Below are 17,040 nucleotides of genomic sequence, written 5' to 3'. Positions count from 1 at the left end.
CATGCAAAAAGTGCCTGTTATCTTTAAAGTGATTGTGAATAGGTTACTGAGTCTCCATTCCTTCCTTTGTAAAATGAGGGAAATAATGGATAACTCATTGATTGTTGTAAGGATTAAGTAGTAATATAATTTCAAAAAAATACCTGACAGGAAGTAGGCCCACAATTAATGTCCACACTCATACTCTCTGCCTTACCCTAGTATATATTATATATACATTTAGATACATAGTTTTGGTAACTTTATATTTTAGTAACTAAAGAAAGTATGCCATAGAATCTGCAAACATATCTGCTCATCTCTGCTCCTTGACATTGGGTAGCCATCGGCAAATACGGCGGATGAGTTCAGACAAGTATGGCATTCCACTGAACAAAGGGTTTTCAGAGAAGTATGAGTTTTCTTTGTTTTAACCCACTTGAGGTAATCCAAATCGGTAAGTAATGAAGTGTAGCCAAGCAACATGCATTCAGGAGAGGCAGAAGGGTAGAAATCTTACCTATGTATTGAGAAGAAAATTTAAGGGGTCTTCTCAGACACAAAAAGAACTTCATGTCCATATGTGAGGTAGATGGGCAATATACATCCCTTCAGACACTCCGGGCTCACCTGCTGTGGGGGGCATGAACCAACACCGAACAATGGGGAAAATGATCAAGTCATCCCTCTGACCAAATATCTTCTTTTTTTTTCCCCAAAGCGTAGTGTTTTCTTTTCTCCTTGTCTCTCTCCATTCCATCCAACCCCCCACACCCACCAAAAGAAATTAAAATTTTGAAGTACCTCCATTTGATATTTAACATAAGCCCTGAGTGGTTACGGATTCTCTTTCTTACATTTTCACTGACAAACTGCTTCCAGCTGCCCTTTCGGGTGGGACGCCACCACAATAAAATGCACTGTTTGCTGAGGATTTCAGCTGCCACCTGGGGGCTCAGCGTCCTCAATGAAGGCTATTTAAGCAATGCTGGTGGTGAAATGGTGACAAATGGTATGTTGACTTTTTTTCTGGTGTTTGTGGTTTAGGACTAGTTGGTTTCAGTCTTGCTGGCTCTTGCTTCCGTGTTACCAATCTTTTCCACATTTAAAGTCTGTTACTGCCTCTCCTTCAGGGTTATGGCAGCAAGCTTTGTGCTGTTGACAGAAGCCATTTGTTGAGTGGAAGGTTCATATTTTAGAATACTGGCAAGGACTGATTTTACAGTTAGTCCATGGTTCTGAATTTACGTTTACTTTTTTAAGGGTTTTCTTTTTCACCTAGCTGAAAAATGTTTCTTCATTAGGTTGTTATCACTCCATTCACATGAAATGGCCTTGACTGCTACTTCTTTTATCTCTAGTCACACACGGTAAAATTAGGCTTGAGCCCACATGATTAGCCAGAGACTGGTCCACATGTGACTCACATTTGCTCTCTAAACATCTCGGTGGCTTCACTGGTAAGATGGACTTTGTCTCAAGCTCAACCCCTTATATGTCACCTTTCTTATCTCTGGAGTCCCTTCCTTAGCCTTGGTGGCAGTTTTCAAAGATGATCATCTTTGTATCTTTGCCTCGGCTTCCTCCTGTTCAGTTCCTTCTCCTTACACTGCCTTCCTCCTTCATCTCTCGCAGTTCTAGAACACATGCAGTTATTTCTGCTTCAAGGTCCTGAGCTGACTGTTGGCTAAACTAAAACACGGCAGAACCCAAAGTCCTGAGAAAGGACAGTTTCCACTCTACTCTGGAAGAGGAGTCTGGGACTCTTGCTTCTAAAGGGAAAGAAAGTACATTTCATTGAGGGCTCATCAGGAATCCCAGCATGCCCTTGGGCAGAAGGCACTGGCTGCTGTAATAGCTTTCTGCTTCCAACTGTAAAGAGATCCAAGAGCAATTTACCTTCAAAGAGATGCCATGGGTTCAAGACCCTTTCCGTGAACTTCCTACTTTGTGCACTCCAATACAACAAGGTCAGGTGGCCATTTGAAGTGGAAAAAATGATTTTTCTCCAATCCAAAGCATGGTTGGAGTACAATCTAGAGGCAACCTAAACTACTTGCATAGTCCCACATTATTCCACTAATTTAGTACAAACCCATATGTACACAGGCTTGGACCTGGTCTCACTTCTATTTCTCAAGCCCAGTCCCCACCTTCCCAGAGCTCTTCCTTCCTCCTAGGTCCCAATCTCCCTCTAAGTATCACCTTCCCAGAGCTCTTGCTTCCTCCTAGGTCCCAATCTCCCTGTAAGTATCAAGCCAATTGAAAATCAACTTTATTTAAAATCTATTGCATACCTCCTCAGTCTAGTAGGGTAGTCATCCGTGCAGAGTCATAAATTACAACAGTGATGAGAACAATCGAAGTGGGACAAAATCCCTCTTCTCCAAACACATGAACCCCACCTCTATAGCATCCTTGTTCCTGCCCCTGGAATCTCTCCAAACCAGACTCTCCCTCCTGCTGGCACACAGCCTAGATCAAACATCCAAAGAGGCCCTGCTACCTTTTCCTGCTCAGTCCTCCTTCAAGCCTGTGTGAATCTACTTTCTCTGAAACTTCATTTTGCATGGGTGCACTCATGCATGCTCACACTCATACTCTTACACACTCACACCACACACACACAGACACACACACCCTGCAGAATCAACAAGTCATGCTGAGAATACAGAACTCATATCCATATTTCCATATTATTCTCAGACCTTTTGTATATCCATAGCCCAGACAGACGAAGTTACTCAGTCTGTTCACTGTTTTGATGGAGGGAATATCTGTCAAACCAAGACATAGACCTAATGAGTCCTGTTACATCAACATGCAGAAGACTTGGTACTTCAGGAATTATGAATCCATCATTGAAAAAGGTGAATGACCCCATCATCTTTTGACTATTAGGATCAAAAGGTAAAGATTCTAATATAGGTAACCTGAAACATCCAAAAATCCAAAAGCTTTTCTGGTCTGAAATCATCAGCCAATATTCTTCCAGAAAATATATTTTCCTGGTGATGTTTGGATTGAGATGTTATTAGAATAAGTGTCTACACCACGGGTAGTCTGCAAACTATTCAAGGTAAGGTCTGGGTGGCACAATGAAACTAGTGTGAGAGTAAAAGCATCTGCTGAAGGTAAACTATAGAATTGATAATGGAGACTTAATTCTGTGTTTTTCCAAACACAGATAATATAACTTACATGTTCCCAAGTGAGGGAAAGAAATTCTTTGGGAGACAAAGTTGAATGGCTTCGGTACTTGGCTCAGCAAGTCAGTTTTAAAGTCGTATTCACGAGCTACACTGGATCGGACTCCAGGGGCCAGGAGTAAAGTCAGTGAAACATCGATTGTATTCCCTATAAGTATTCTCCTCCAATAGGCAGTTGAAGAAACCAATGCACATCCACAGTGTGTCTGTCCTCAGATAGAAGAGAAGAGCTACAAAAAAATTATAAAATATAATATATACAGTGTATGAAATATATAAAAACATGTAATATACAATATATAAATATAAAATATAGAGTATATATAGCATAGTGTGTTGTAAATATATGTATACACAGACTGTACTATATCAATCACAGACTCCCTAACCTTAAGGAGCTTACCATCTAGGCAGATGTGCAAATCCAACCCCTTGTCAACAACAAATTGCCCAGAGAGAGAGGAAAGGATATCACCTGAGCCAGAGGACTCTGGGAAGGAAGGCTCCACACAGGCATTTGGATCCGATGTGGAAGAATGGAAAAAAAAGAAAAAAAAAAAAAATCAATGAAGACAGAACGCAAGGAGAGTTAGTCTAGTCACAGGGCACGGCAAGAGCAAAGGACTGCGAAATGCACGCTCTACAGGGTACAAGAAAAGTCTGCCCTGTGATCGGGCTCCGTGTGCATGAGATGTCATTGGAGAGGTCACTGGAGTTGAGCCCAGAAAGAAATCCGACGCCAGGCCACGCAGGACGTTTAATGCCGCGCTAAGAAGTTTCGTTGTTATCCCGAAGACGGTGAAGCCACCACCTGTTTTTCTGGAGGAGCCTGATATGATTCAATCTGTGCTCTAGGAAGACACGTGGTGACCATGCTGTGGAAGGGTGGGAATGGAGAGGAGCTAAAAACGGGGAGGCCCCTTAAGGAAACGGGCCTCCGGTAAAATCCGGGGAATTTAAGCACACACACAGGTCCTTCTGGCACCCTCTGTGCAGGCCTGCCCCTCCTCCACAGAAGCCTCCCCTGGAACATTCTCAAGCCCCCACCCAGCCTGTGTTCCTCCGGGGGCGCTTTTTTGAGAGAGAGACAGAGACAGAGAGACAGAGACAACACGAGTGGGGGAGGGGCAGAGACGGGGAGATACAGAATCCCAGGGAGGCTCCAGGCTCCGAGCTGTCCGCACAGAGCCCGAAGTGGGGCTCGAACTCATGAATGGCGAAATCCTGACCTGAGCTGAAGTCGAACACTTCCCGGACTGAGCCACCCAGGCGCCCCTGATGCTTACTTAGCATTGCACATGCTAGGCCGGCTGTCACGTGACTCCAGCGTTTGCTCCTATGTTTGGAACATCGCACTTCTGGTAGCACAATCTGTGTGCATCTCGTTCAAAGCCACTTAACACTTTTGGCTGATAGAAGTCTTACAGTTAACAAAGCCCCTCGGTTTTTACACGAAATGCTGCTAAATCATGAATCTCCCACCCTCTCTTCATTTTTATGAGTAGTTAAGATAGAAGCCCTACCTCTAGTAGTAAAGGCTACTAATGTAGTAGATTACTTAAATAACCAGCATGCCTTTTAAAGGGGGCTGTTATGATCTAATTCAAGTGATAACAATCCAGGGTCTGTGCCTGGCCTCAGTCTAACGCATATCCTATGTGAGCAGAAAGGGGTTTTAAAAAAAATTTTTTTTAACGTTTATTCATTTTTGAGGGACACAGAGAGACAGAGCGTGAGTGGGGGAGGGGCAGAGAGAAAGGGAGACACAGAATCCGAAGCAGGCTCCAGGCTCCGAGCTGTCCACACAGAGCCTAACGTGGGGCTGGAATTCACTAACCTGAGATCATGACCTGAGCCAAAGTCGGACACTTAACCCACTGAGCCAGCCAGGAGCCCCAGAAGGGGACTTTTTGACCCTGCCCCCCCTACCTCCCATCCACCTCCCATCCTTGCATTCTTAATCCACAAACTATTCCTTGGAGTATTACCCCCTGCAAAAATCAATATACGTAAAAAAATTCAAGGTATTGGTAATGTGTGAAGGGGAAGGAGAGAGGTGGTAATATTTATTTTGGGTGTCAAATACAAGGGGATCATTTTATTTTATACCCTTTTGTATGTATGGAGTACTACACGATAAAAAATTTTAGTATATAATAATTTTAAAGGTATACATGTGGTTGGTTTAAAGTGGGAAGAAAATTCTCTATGATCCTTCTGTTTTGCATTTTTTTAAGAAAAAGGGGTAATGGAGAAAAATGAGGAGAGAAGGCATTAAATAAGCACAATGAAAGGAAGAGAAAAAGATTTAAGATGGAGAAAGTAAGTGAAAGTAAGGAAAAAGATTCAAGCTGGGAAGACAGACAGCAATGGTGGGTTTGGAAGGAAGACTTATTTGCCTGGTGGGCACAGAATGAGGCAGGAGACCAGACGGATGAATATGGCGACTACCCACAACATTGAGAAGAGATGGGGTTGGAAGAGATGGGAAGGTGCCTCAGATCCTTCAAAAGCTCTCAGCAGATCCACCCCACCTTCTCGCCATCAGCCTCAACCATTTGAGGTAGTCAAACCACTCCACCCCCAACCCCCCGCCTTATTGTCCAGACCACGGCCCGTAGGCAGGAAGCACTGACACCAAGGTCCTGCCAGTGTGTCCACCAGATGCTCCCTCACAGCTCTGGCTCAGATTCTCCTTACACATTAGGTATCTGCTCCGTGATTCAGCCTGCTGTCCTTCCTTCCCTCCCCCAGGGCCTGAGCAGCAGCCTGCCAAACCATAATCAACAGGAGCCCTGCAAGCCTCAGGAGCAATGGCGACATCTTTCCAGTGAAACCTGCCGGGTAGGTGTGCAGACTATCAAGGACTTGGCTGGTCACAATGGGACTCCAAACTTCAGGGTAAAAGTCACACTGCCCTCTCCCCCCATCCCTACCTCCCGCGTGGCAAAATTCCACTTGAATTAAAGAGTTACATGTTTTTAAAAAGTGAAACCATAAAAATATATGTAACTCAGATAAGTAAAGTAAAAAAAAAAAGTGAGTTGTGTAAAAAAAAAGAACAAATGGATATGCAAGCACATGAGACCAGTACAATGGACAGTCTGAACTGTGTGGGGTTTGCCATGAAATAGCTTCTTCTTTTTTTTTTTTTTTTTTTTTCTTCAACCTCTGCCTTCAAATCTTCCTTTCTAGTCTCTTCTCGACTCCTTGGGCTGAACACACAGCTCTTTAGTCACTCAGCTTCAAAAGCAGTCTCATTCTGGTCACTAAGATTCTATTGCATATATTAAAGTCCAGGCTAAGTCAAAGATTAATTTGATATCCATTCACATCCAAAGGCTTTTCCCCTCCATCCATCCCAGGCTGGACTTGTGGCCCAAGGGTCCATCTGGAAAGGAGGAATAAGGTTCTCCTTTTGCAAGGTTCTTCCTTTCTCTCCCTCTCCCTGCTGCTTCTAACCCCTCTGAGGGTGGGTGGGGGTGAGGGGATGGAGGACAAGAAGAATAGGGCAAAAACACTTTCACTGGACTCTTGCAGCCTCATCTGTTTTGGTGGTTGTGCTCTTGTGCCTGGAGGGGCCCACCCATGGGTGGTACTATTGTCTGACCCAGAAGATGCTCTCCAGGTAATCTCCACTCACAGCCTCACCCCCAGGCAACCATCCCAGCAATGCCCATCACAGCCTGAGGGTTGGGGAGAGGAGCCACCTTGAATGGGATACCAGCAAGATAGCACAACTCAATATCTACTAGGGACAACTTGGAAGCTTCTCATTTGGCTGTGAGGGACCAATGGGAGAAGACCCCAAACCACAAACCCTCTATCCAGATCTTTCTCGTGAATAGATTCTCTTGGTAGTCTTATGTCAAAAGACTTATGGACCTCTTCTTAGAATGTTTATAAAATAAAATATGCAATATTACAAAGGAAACTAATATTACAAAGGAAAAAACATTTTTTTAAATTTGTACTCTAATATGTATGCTGCTTCATGTAACAATCCTCGCAGTGATTTCTAAGTGGTGCTGAGTGTAAATGATATTTTGAGGTATCTGCAACAACTGTGTGTAACATGAAAACACCTGTGGCTTCTACTGGTGACAAAGTTACATGTGTTGCTGATACTACTATGGTTTGTTGTCTACATTCGTAATGGAAGGAAATGCTAAATTTCAGCCAGAAGATAGTAAAAATAAGGACGGACTTATTCTTCCCACTCATGATCATGACCCCCCCTGAATTCCATCCACAAATCCCTGAGGACTCCAGATCAAGAAATGCTACTCCTGCAAATGCTCCTCCCACAACCTTCCTGCCTCTGCATATATAGGTCAGAAAAGGTTAGGGAGGTGGCTGCAGGGCCGGTTTGGTGGCCTCTTGGTGAGATTTGTAGCTCCCTTAAGATTAGAGAAAATTAAATCCAATAGTCATCAGTTTGGGGACACACAACTCTGAATCGGTGTGAAAAAGCCCACTAAATGACTTGTTGCTGCAAATGTAGTTTCTGCTCTACATTTATGAAAATACTCTGGAATTGGTATCCAAGAAGCTGTTAAGAGTAAATACCTTGGGGGAGTGGAGGTGGAGGTTGGGGTAAACGGAAGGGAATTACTTTTCATATTAAACCATATAATGAAAAGCGACTTTAAAGAAAACTTTAAAATTTTTCCAAAGGAAACTGTTTGTTATTTTAAGCCGATCTAAGGCTCATAAGGAGTTTCTAAGCATAAAAGTAACAGAAAAATGATGGGGATGATTGACAGATTTGATTACACCAAAGATAAGTCAAAACATACTGATATCACAAACTAAAAGAATAATAACAAACTTGACGAAATATTTGCAATAAAAATTACAGAAAAGGAGCTAATAGTCTTATATTATGAAACAATCTTATAAATCAATGGGGGAAAACAGTAACATGCTACAAACGGCTGTTCTAGACTTTTCTTTCTGCCCTGATTCTACCATATCTACCTACAGAGAACAACTGACCAGAAAAGAAAAAGAATCCTAAACATACAGATGAATTTCCAAGATTCAGTGGTGGCTGAGGCCACTCCCACTTTTCTTTTAATTCCCAGTTCAGTCCAATCCACTGGTGTTTCAAACTGGTTAAGGCTTGGAGGACCCAGGGCCAAAGTGGACCTGAGCCTCTACACTAAAGGAAAATAAGTGAATTTAATCATCTCCCATCTAGGGTATATTTAGAGTTAAGTGGTACCCTTACAATAAGGATGCAAGAAAATTTCTTGAAAGAGAAAATGTCATGTTTATTTGTACCTGGCCTTCTGGTAGAGCATCATGCCATGTGTACAACAGAATGGCCTTTGGAGACCAAATAAACTTGGATTCAAGTCCTGGTTCTTCTGCCTTTTACTGTCTATAAAACTTGAACAAGTCACTTATCTAGATCTTTGTTTTCTCATCTGTAAAGTGGGAATGATGCCTCCTCATAGGGTTGTTGTAAGGTTAAGAGATGGTATATGAGATCTACCTCATACCATACACACAAAAAGACTTCAAAGAAATAAATGTTTAACTAAAACATGAAAACGTTATGAAATACAGGATAATTTCTCTATGACCTTGGAATAGGAAATGATTTCTTAAGCAAGGTCCAAAAAAAGGCAAATGATAAAAATATACATACATGAATTAAACTATGCTAAGGTTTAAAACTTCAACGCAATGAAAGATATCTTTTAAAAACTAAAGACAAACAAAAACCTGGAAGGAGATATTTGTAACATATAACATAAGCAAAGCATTAGTATGGAACATACTAAAATTCTTTTAAGCAAACATTTTAATGCAAACCCAATAGAAAAACGAGCAAAAGACATGAACGGTAACCCACGGAAGAAACCACTATAGCCAACAAATATAGGAAAAGATGTGCAATTTCACCAAAAGCATGATAATGCAAAGAAATTCAGAGTGAGATATTTAACTCCCATAAAATTAGAAAAATTGTTTAACTTTGATGAAACAGTCACTGGAGAGGATTGTGGGGAGTCAGGGGTTTTCATGCACTGCTAGTAGGAATGTAAATTGATTCAATCACTTTGGAGAACAATTTGGCATTATCCAGTAAAGTTAAAAATAATCCCAGCCTCTGGATCCAACAATTCTACTTCTGAAGAAACCCCTGCACGTGTTGGACATGTGCACAAAGAGGCATAGAAAGACGTTTACTGTAGTCTTATTTTATAATAGAGATTTACTAGAACCAACTCAAATGTCCATCTGTAGAAGGGTGGGTAAATAAATTGCACTACATTCATACAGTGGAATACTATATACAAGTGAAAATAAATAACCAGGTTTATGTGTAGCAACATGGAGGAATCACAAAAAATGTAACTTTGAGTACAAAAATGCTGCATACACTATGATATGCGTGATACGCATTTATGTAAATATTCTTAAATACCCAAAGCAACACCAAATATTGTTTAGAGATGCATATCTCCATAGTAAAAGTATAAAAATATGGCCTGGATACAAACCAAATTTCTGAGGGGAAGGAAATTGGGCAGGAAATGTAGAAAAACTGTTATTGTACCTTCCTGTACTTTTTTAAAAAATTGAAGTATAATTGACATATAATATTACAGTAGTTTGATGTTTGCGTATATAGCAAAATGATCACCACAGCTAAGCCTGGTTAGTGTCCTTTGCCACATATAGTTACAAAAAAAAATTTTTGTGTGTGATGAGAACTTTTGAGATCCACTCTCTTAGCAACATTCAAATATGCAAGGCAGTATTATTAACTATAGTCACCCTGCTGTATATTACATCTTCATGACTTATTTATTTTATAACTGAAAGGTTGTACCTTTTGGCCCCCTTTACTCACTTTGCCCATGGCCCGCCCCCCTCTCTGGCAACCACCAACCTCTTCTCTGTATCTATGTGCTCAAGGTTTTGTTTTGTTTTGTTTTGCTGTACTTTCCTATGCTTTAAAAAAATTTTTTTCCCAAAATAAGTAGTAAATATGAAGTACTGAGGAGAGTGTGTGACCTTTATGAGGTGCTTGTTAAATTATAGCTATTTTCGAAATTTTCTATCAAGTATAGGTAACTAAAATAAGCTTCGGTCCTGTGTCCCAATTCCAGGAAACTGGTAGCTCTTCACCCAGCACACCAGCGAATAGCAGGCCCTGTACATTGTAAAACAACATGAAATTAGTGTTGAGCCTCGTGTTAATCCAATGGCTCTCCACTGGAGGCAATTTTGACCCCTAAGGGACACTTGTCGATGTCTGGAGACATTTTGGTTATCACAACTGGAAATGGGGGCTGTGCAACTAGAACGTAGAAGACTGAGACCAGGGTTGCTGCTGAACATCCTACAATGCATAGGAGAGCCCCCTACATCAGAGAAGTATCTGGTACAAAATGCTAATAGTGTCAGAGTTGAGAAACCCTATGTAAGCCCATAGAAAGTAGAATAAACATTCATTGAACTGAGTTTTAATATATTAAGTTTGACTACTTTTCTGACGTGTTTTTTTTTTTTTTTTCTAAATTATCAGACCTGTGGAACCATGCCTTCTTTCTAATACTGGATACTAAGACTAGATCAGAGAGCATGGGTGATAGAGATACTCCCACCCAGACCATAACCTTTAGTTTTTTTCTCTGTCCCCACAGTAGGCAAGATGCCATTTGCCACAGGGAGTGTACTCTCTATAATCATTTTAATTGGGCAAAACATTATGGAATTTTTTCCCAACTCTGAAACTGTATCAGTCTTGCATCCTAATTAAGTCCAACACTGGCTGCTTCCAAGCTAAAACAACAGAGGCGTTTCTTTTCAACGTCTCAGCAAATAGTTCAGCTGATCAGTGGACGAGACCTCAAATCCACAACACTAAATGAACTACTTTATATTCTTAAAGTTCAGTTGGCCAAATCACACAGAGAGAGTATGTCACTCATGATCTGATGCAGCTTCATAGCTGAAAATCCCAAAATACAGTCACTTAAATAAGGTGGAACTTTATTCTTTCTCATTTAAAAGATCTACAAGTAAGGCAATTCAGGGCTAATTTGCTAGCTCCATGATATCATCGTGCTTCTATGAGCTCTCCAAGGCCCTTATTCTCATAGTCCAAGGTGCCCACGGAAGTTCCAACTACAACATCCACATTGGAATCAGCAGGATGGAGGATAAGGGGAATGAGCATGGCCTTCCATTTTAAGGAGACTTCCAAGGGCTGCTTGCAACCCAACTACTCTTTATCTCATTGGTCAGAACTTAAATACTTGACTCTAACTAAATGATAAGGGAGGCATGGATATAAAGATTTCTAGCTGGGCAACAATGTGCCTAGTTAAAAATCAGAATTCTTTTATTAAAGGAGAAGAGAAGAATGGATTCTGGAAGGAAGCTAGCAGTTTGGCTTCCCAAATAATCATGCATACTCTTCTTCCCCAACATAGACACATGTGTCTCCCTCTGCAAAAGAGATGATCCCATCCCAAAGTCTCATCCAGGTATTGCATTTCACCCCAAATCCAGAATCTCTGGGTGATGTCATCTCCATCACAACCAGATGTGGCTCCTCCTGGTCTGGTAATTCACAAACCAAAAAATAAGTTATCTGCATTTACATGAACAGTACATGCCTTGGTTGGCCCCTCTGGTAGCTGCTGCCTTGGCTGAACTCCGTTGTCCATTGTCCACCATGACCTCTGGCTTTTCCCTCTGGGAGATTCTCCCTTGTCCATTTTCCTCCATGGCTATATTTGAGCCATGGGCATTAGAAGATGTGATGTTCTTTGGAGCTGCAGGGTTTCCACAACTACTCTCTCTTGTGCAGGTGCTGGGACCCAGGGATTCTTTTAAGAATTGAATAATTAGAAGGTTTTGCAAGCCAAGCTAGAGATTTCTGTCCAAATGTAGAAAGCTTCCAACCTATTTGCTTCCAGTCAGTTCCAAGTGTGAGTTACCACAGCCTAAAACTGTGTCTGGAAACTCTATGCCTGAAAACTCTGATCTTTTATTTATAGCTCTTTATGCTCTGCCAGTCCCATCCTTCTCAAATTGAAGTTGACTATTCCTCAGACCTTTTGAAGCAAAGAAAGAAAAAGTTGGGTGGGATGGCAATACCCTTCATCTGTCTTTATGGCTGGACTTGTTTCCATTGTCTAGCAGTGAATACTGAGGGAAGATGCTTGAAAGGGGTTTGGGCCCACGTTCTTATCTCCTGCCAAGGCTGGATGAACATGCAGTCGCGTCTTACTACTGCGTCAGTCTGGGCAGAAAAAGTAATTGGATTTTTCACCCCGGCAAGACTCCCAGTTATAGGGCTCATAATCAATTTAGATCACAGGCAGAGACAATCCTGTAGCGAAACTGTATTCCCTTCCATTTCTGTTCACAGGTAGGCTAGCTCCAGCCCAAATTCGTATCTTGATTGTAGTAGTTGGCTAAAAGCCACAAGAAGCAACCAATACAAACAGAAGTTTTACATTCCCTACCTTTTCCCCTAGCTACACATTCAGTTTGTGTGCTTTCTTTACATGATTCAGCAGGTGACAGTTGGATCAAACATTTTGCTACAGCACAACAAGAGTCACTAGCTTTCCAACCAACAATATCTTTTATCGTTGCTCAATACCTGAACTTCTCCACTAAGCCAGTGATGCTATTGGATTTTATTGCTTCTATCACCCAACTCCCAGGTGCCAAATCTCATATTGATAAGGATGATCTTTAGCTGTAGCAAATATTATGATGCAAAAACAAAAGTGGTTTAAATCTGGAACAAGATGTTACACCCAAAGATATGACTAGTCATATGTAGAATGTGATAAGAAATATGTATGTTTTATTAATCATAACAGGTCCTAGTAATAACATAAACTTGAGAGTTTATAACTTATATAAAACTCCTTTTCCTGTATATAATCTGTAACACTTTTCTCAAGTTGGGACAGGATTTCAGATGATGTTTCTCATAAGGAGAACTCCAAAGATCTCATGATTATGTAGACTAATTCCTGATGCAGGGCAGCAGAGATGGGCCATGGAATCATGCATCAGATGGGAATTGGAAGGGAGACATGGAGAGGAAAGGAAAGAAGTGACTGGGGCTGTTCAGTTCAGATCTGACTATAAATTGCTAAATTGTAAGAGAAAAAAAGAAAGAGAGATACATGTTGAAATAAATCAGAGAGTCTTTCAGAGATCTGCTGCCACTAGTTATTATAATAACCAACATTTTTTGACACTGTATAGTAAATGGCAATGTGTTAAGTTTTTTGTACACCTTGATTAATCCTCAAAAACATACGATACTCCTGCGATCACCACCTTATAGATAAGGAAATTGAGGCATGGGTTAAATAATCTACCCAAAGTCATAGCAAATGACAGAGCCAAGACTTGAACTCAGTCTCTCAGAGACCAAAGGTAATCTTTTGACCACTATGATATATTGCTTATAATGGAGTTTGAGGTTTTGGGGTTTTTTTTTTCAAAGGAATGACTTATAACCATGTTAACTTTTCAGTACTAGATGGTCATTCATCACCTGTATAATCAATCTGGATTCATCCAGAGGAGAGTCATTCCAGGTCCAGATTATTAATTGATATTTTAAAACCATATATTATGGTCTTTTAAAAAAATTTTAATGTTTATTTTATTTTTGAGAGAGAAAGAGAGCACAGGCAGGGGAGGGGCAGAGAGAGAAGGGTACACAGGATTTAAAGCTGGCTCTATGCTGACAGCAGACTACAACCCACAAGATCATGACCTGAGCTAAGGTCGGGTGCTTACCCTACTGAGTCACCCAGGGGCCCCATATATTATGGTCTTAATGAGCAAAAATGGGGGAGGGAAAAAGTTAAGAAAATGAATAAATAGAACAAGTATGATGTGAACACCTTTCATACTACTCTCAAAAATCCCTTTTCTTTTCTTTTATTTTTTTTTAATTTTTTTAATGTTTATTTATTTTTGAGACAGAGAGAGACAGAGCATGAATGGGGAAGGATCAGAGAGAGAGGGAGACACAGAATCCGAAACAGGCTCCAGGCTCAGCTGTCAGCACAGAGCCCGACATGGGGCTCGAACTCACGGACCGCGAGATCATGACCTGAGCCGAAGTCGGCCGCTTAACCGACTGAGCCACCCAGGCGCCCCAAAAAATCCCTTTTCTTTTAAAAAAAAATTTAAGTTTATTTATTTATTTTGAGAGAGAAAGAGAGAGCACAAGTGGGATAGGGGCAGAGAGAGAGGGAGAGAGAGAATCTCAAGCAGGCTCCAAGCTGTCAGCTCAGACTTGAACGTGGGCTCAAATTCATGAACTGTGAGATCATGACCTGAGCCAAAATCAAGAGTTAGATGCTTAACCAACTGAGCCACCCAGGTGCCCCTAAACCTCTTTTCTTCCTTTGCCCCTTTTTCATCAAATATTGAGTGTACCCTCTGTGCCAGCTCTTGCACTTAGGACCGGAAATGTCAACAGGCTCAAGGCCCCACTCTACTCACAGAACAGGGTGTTAAGTGCTGGGAGGAGTGAGGTCAGGTGCTGTGTAAGCTCATAAGAGGCATGTCATGCCCAGTCTTGGGGGCAATGGAGGGGAGAAAAGACTTCTTTTAGGAGAAGATGCCCAAGCAGAGACCTAGAAGGATAAACAGACATTAGCCAAGCACTGGCAGGCAGGAAGGTCACCCCAGCCAAGGAGACAACATGTGCAAAATCCCAAAAGCAAGAGAAAGCTACATTCAGGGCACTGTTAGGTATAGCTGACATTTGGAGGCCATGAGTAGGGTGTGAGAAGACTCATCCTGAGGCTGGGTTCAAATCCTGAAGGTCTTGGTGCTCCACACTAACCCATTTGGATTTCATCCTGTGGATAATGGAATGTTGAACGCAAGAGGGACACATCTGATTTGTGCTTTAGAGAGTTCACTCCAGCTTCAGGGTAGAAGATGGTTTGAAACATGACAATAAGTGGAGAAATCAGTGAGTAATCTATGAAGTTGATGTAGTGTTGAGATGGTGATGGCTGGGACTCAGGGATAACAACAAGAATGGGCAGCAGTAGACAGGCTGAAGCATTGCTGTGGACACCTGCTCACAACTGAGTGACGAGGAGTCAGCTCAACACCTGGTTCAGCTTGGAAAATTGGGTGGGTGAGTGACATTAGATGCAGGAAGAAGAGGAGCAGGTCTGGGGACAGGTTGATATCAAATAGAAGTCCTAGGAATCGTGGGTTCACCAGAGAGACCTGGCCTGGGAAAGGTGTATGGTTGTGCACATGCTAGTAATTAGAGCCAGGGAAAGGATGAGCTTACCCAGAGAGTACGGTTGACCTCCTTCCCTACACAGATGTCTTAGGCCCTCCTAAGTCACACTGCACTCACAGTGGCCAGGTCTTCCCACTGCAGTGCCCCCCCACATCCAGTCTACTCTCTGGGGTCTTACCCCACTCTAGGTTAGTTGCCCTGATCCTTGTCCTATATTAGATTCTTTGTCTCAGGATCTCTCTCCTAGCTGCTCTACTAAGTGATGACATGCTAAAAACTCACAGGAAATAATGGATTATTAGCTAAAATATTTCTGAATTTTAATTGGTGAGAATCAATAGAATTTTGTATCCACAGAAATCTCAAGTTCCTTCCTTCCTTCCCTCTTTTCTGTCTTTCTATTTATTTAATGTTTATTTATTTATTTTGAGAGAGAGAGAGAGAGAGAGAGAGCAGGGGAGGGTCAGAGAGAGAGGGAGAGAGAATCCCAAACAGGGCTCCACACTGTCAGCACAGAGTCTAAGGCAGGGTTCATTCCCACCAACCACTAGATCATGACCTGAGCCAAAATCAAGAGTCAGATGTTTAACTGACTGAGCCACCCAAGCACCCCCTTTCTACTTTGTTTGTTTGTTTGTTTGTTTGTTTGTTTGTTTGTTTTTGAATCAGTGGTTTTTCCTGAGGTGAGCTGCCCCTCAGGACCCCACCACTACCACTATAACTCCCATCTCCTCAAATATGGATTTGCCAAAAATTATTTGGTTTTTTGCTTTGAAAGCATAAGGTGTAAATTGCCTTTCAGAATCCTGATCCTTTTTGTCATAGAGGTTGTCTATGTCACAGGTTGTGACTATTTTAGGGTTTGACATAGCCCAAACAGAATCAGAGCATAAGGCCATTTTCCACCAATGCAAGGCCCCTAAGTTACAGACACGGGAAGGGGGTGGCAGAGAAGAAACAACAGTGTTTGGGAAGTCAAATGTAATACAGTAGAGAAGCTTTCACACAGCAGTCATTGGGGGCTCCTATCCCATGTTCTCATAGCAATATGACATTTGTCGTACTGCATTGTAATTCTTTTTTTTTAATTTTTTTTTTTTGAGAGATAGAGGGAGGGAGTGCATGCGCATGCAGGTGCATACATAAGTAGAAGTAGGGGTGGGGAGAGAGGAGAGTATCCCAAGCAGGGTCCACACTTTTAGCGTGGAGCTCAATTTGGAGCTCAATCTCAGGAACCATGAGATCATGCTGAGCCAAAACCTTAGAGTTGGACACTTCACCGACTGAGCCACTTAGGTGCCACTACAACTCTTTCTTCTAATATTTAATATCTTAAGAAGATAAATATCATATCTTGTCCTTCTTTTCACTCCTTCCTGTGCCTTGACACAGTGCTCTTTATAGCAGGTGCTTAATAAGTATCTGTTGAGCAAATAAATGAATGAATCTGTAGAAAAATAAGCCATTCAGAGCATGTCAGGTAATTTTTCATATACCAAATCACATGGACAGATTTTCCAAGAGATACAATATTTCTACCACTCCATTGTCCACTGGGAAAAAGTATGAAGAATA

General features: G+C 41.7%; 1 protein-coding gene and 1 long non-coding RNA gene across 4 annotated transcripts in view; one reads left to right on the top strand and one right to left on the bottom strand.

Moving 5' to 3' along the window:
• CDYL (chromodomain Y like) overlaps positions 1–17,040 on the top strand; it is a 241,451-nt gene that overhangs the window by 17,077 nt on the left and 207,334 nt on the right. For all 3 annotated transcript variants that reach the window (XM_019419860.2, XM_053904938.1, XM_019419858.2), the window contains exon 3: positions 5,943–6,032. In XM_019419860.2, the coding sequence (XP_019275405.1) occupies positions 5,943–6,032 (90 nt within the window). The remainder of the gene's footprint in view (positions 1–5,942; positions 6,033–17,040) is intronic.
• LOC109249447 (uncharacterized) lies at positions 511–3,858 on the bottom strand. Its single transcript, XR_002072570.2, has 3 exons — positions 3,592–3,858; positions 3,181–3,418; positions 511–612 (listed from the first exon to the last, which is right to left on the bottom strand). It is a non-coding gene; the product is annotated as an uncharacterized LOC109249447 (long non-coding RNA).

This window comes from Panthera pardus, unplaced genomic scaffold (genome assembly GCF_024362965.1).
Source record: "Panthera pardus isolate Hobbes unplaced genomic scaffold, ASM2436296v1 HiC_scaffold_17, whole genome shotgun sequence".
In the NCBI taxonomy this organism is placed as follows: domain Eukaryota; kingdom Metazoa; phylum Chordata; class Mammalia; order Carnivora; family Felidae; genus Panthera; species Panthera pardus.
This window is presented reverse-complemented; position numbering and strand designations above follow the sequence as displayed.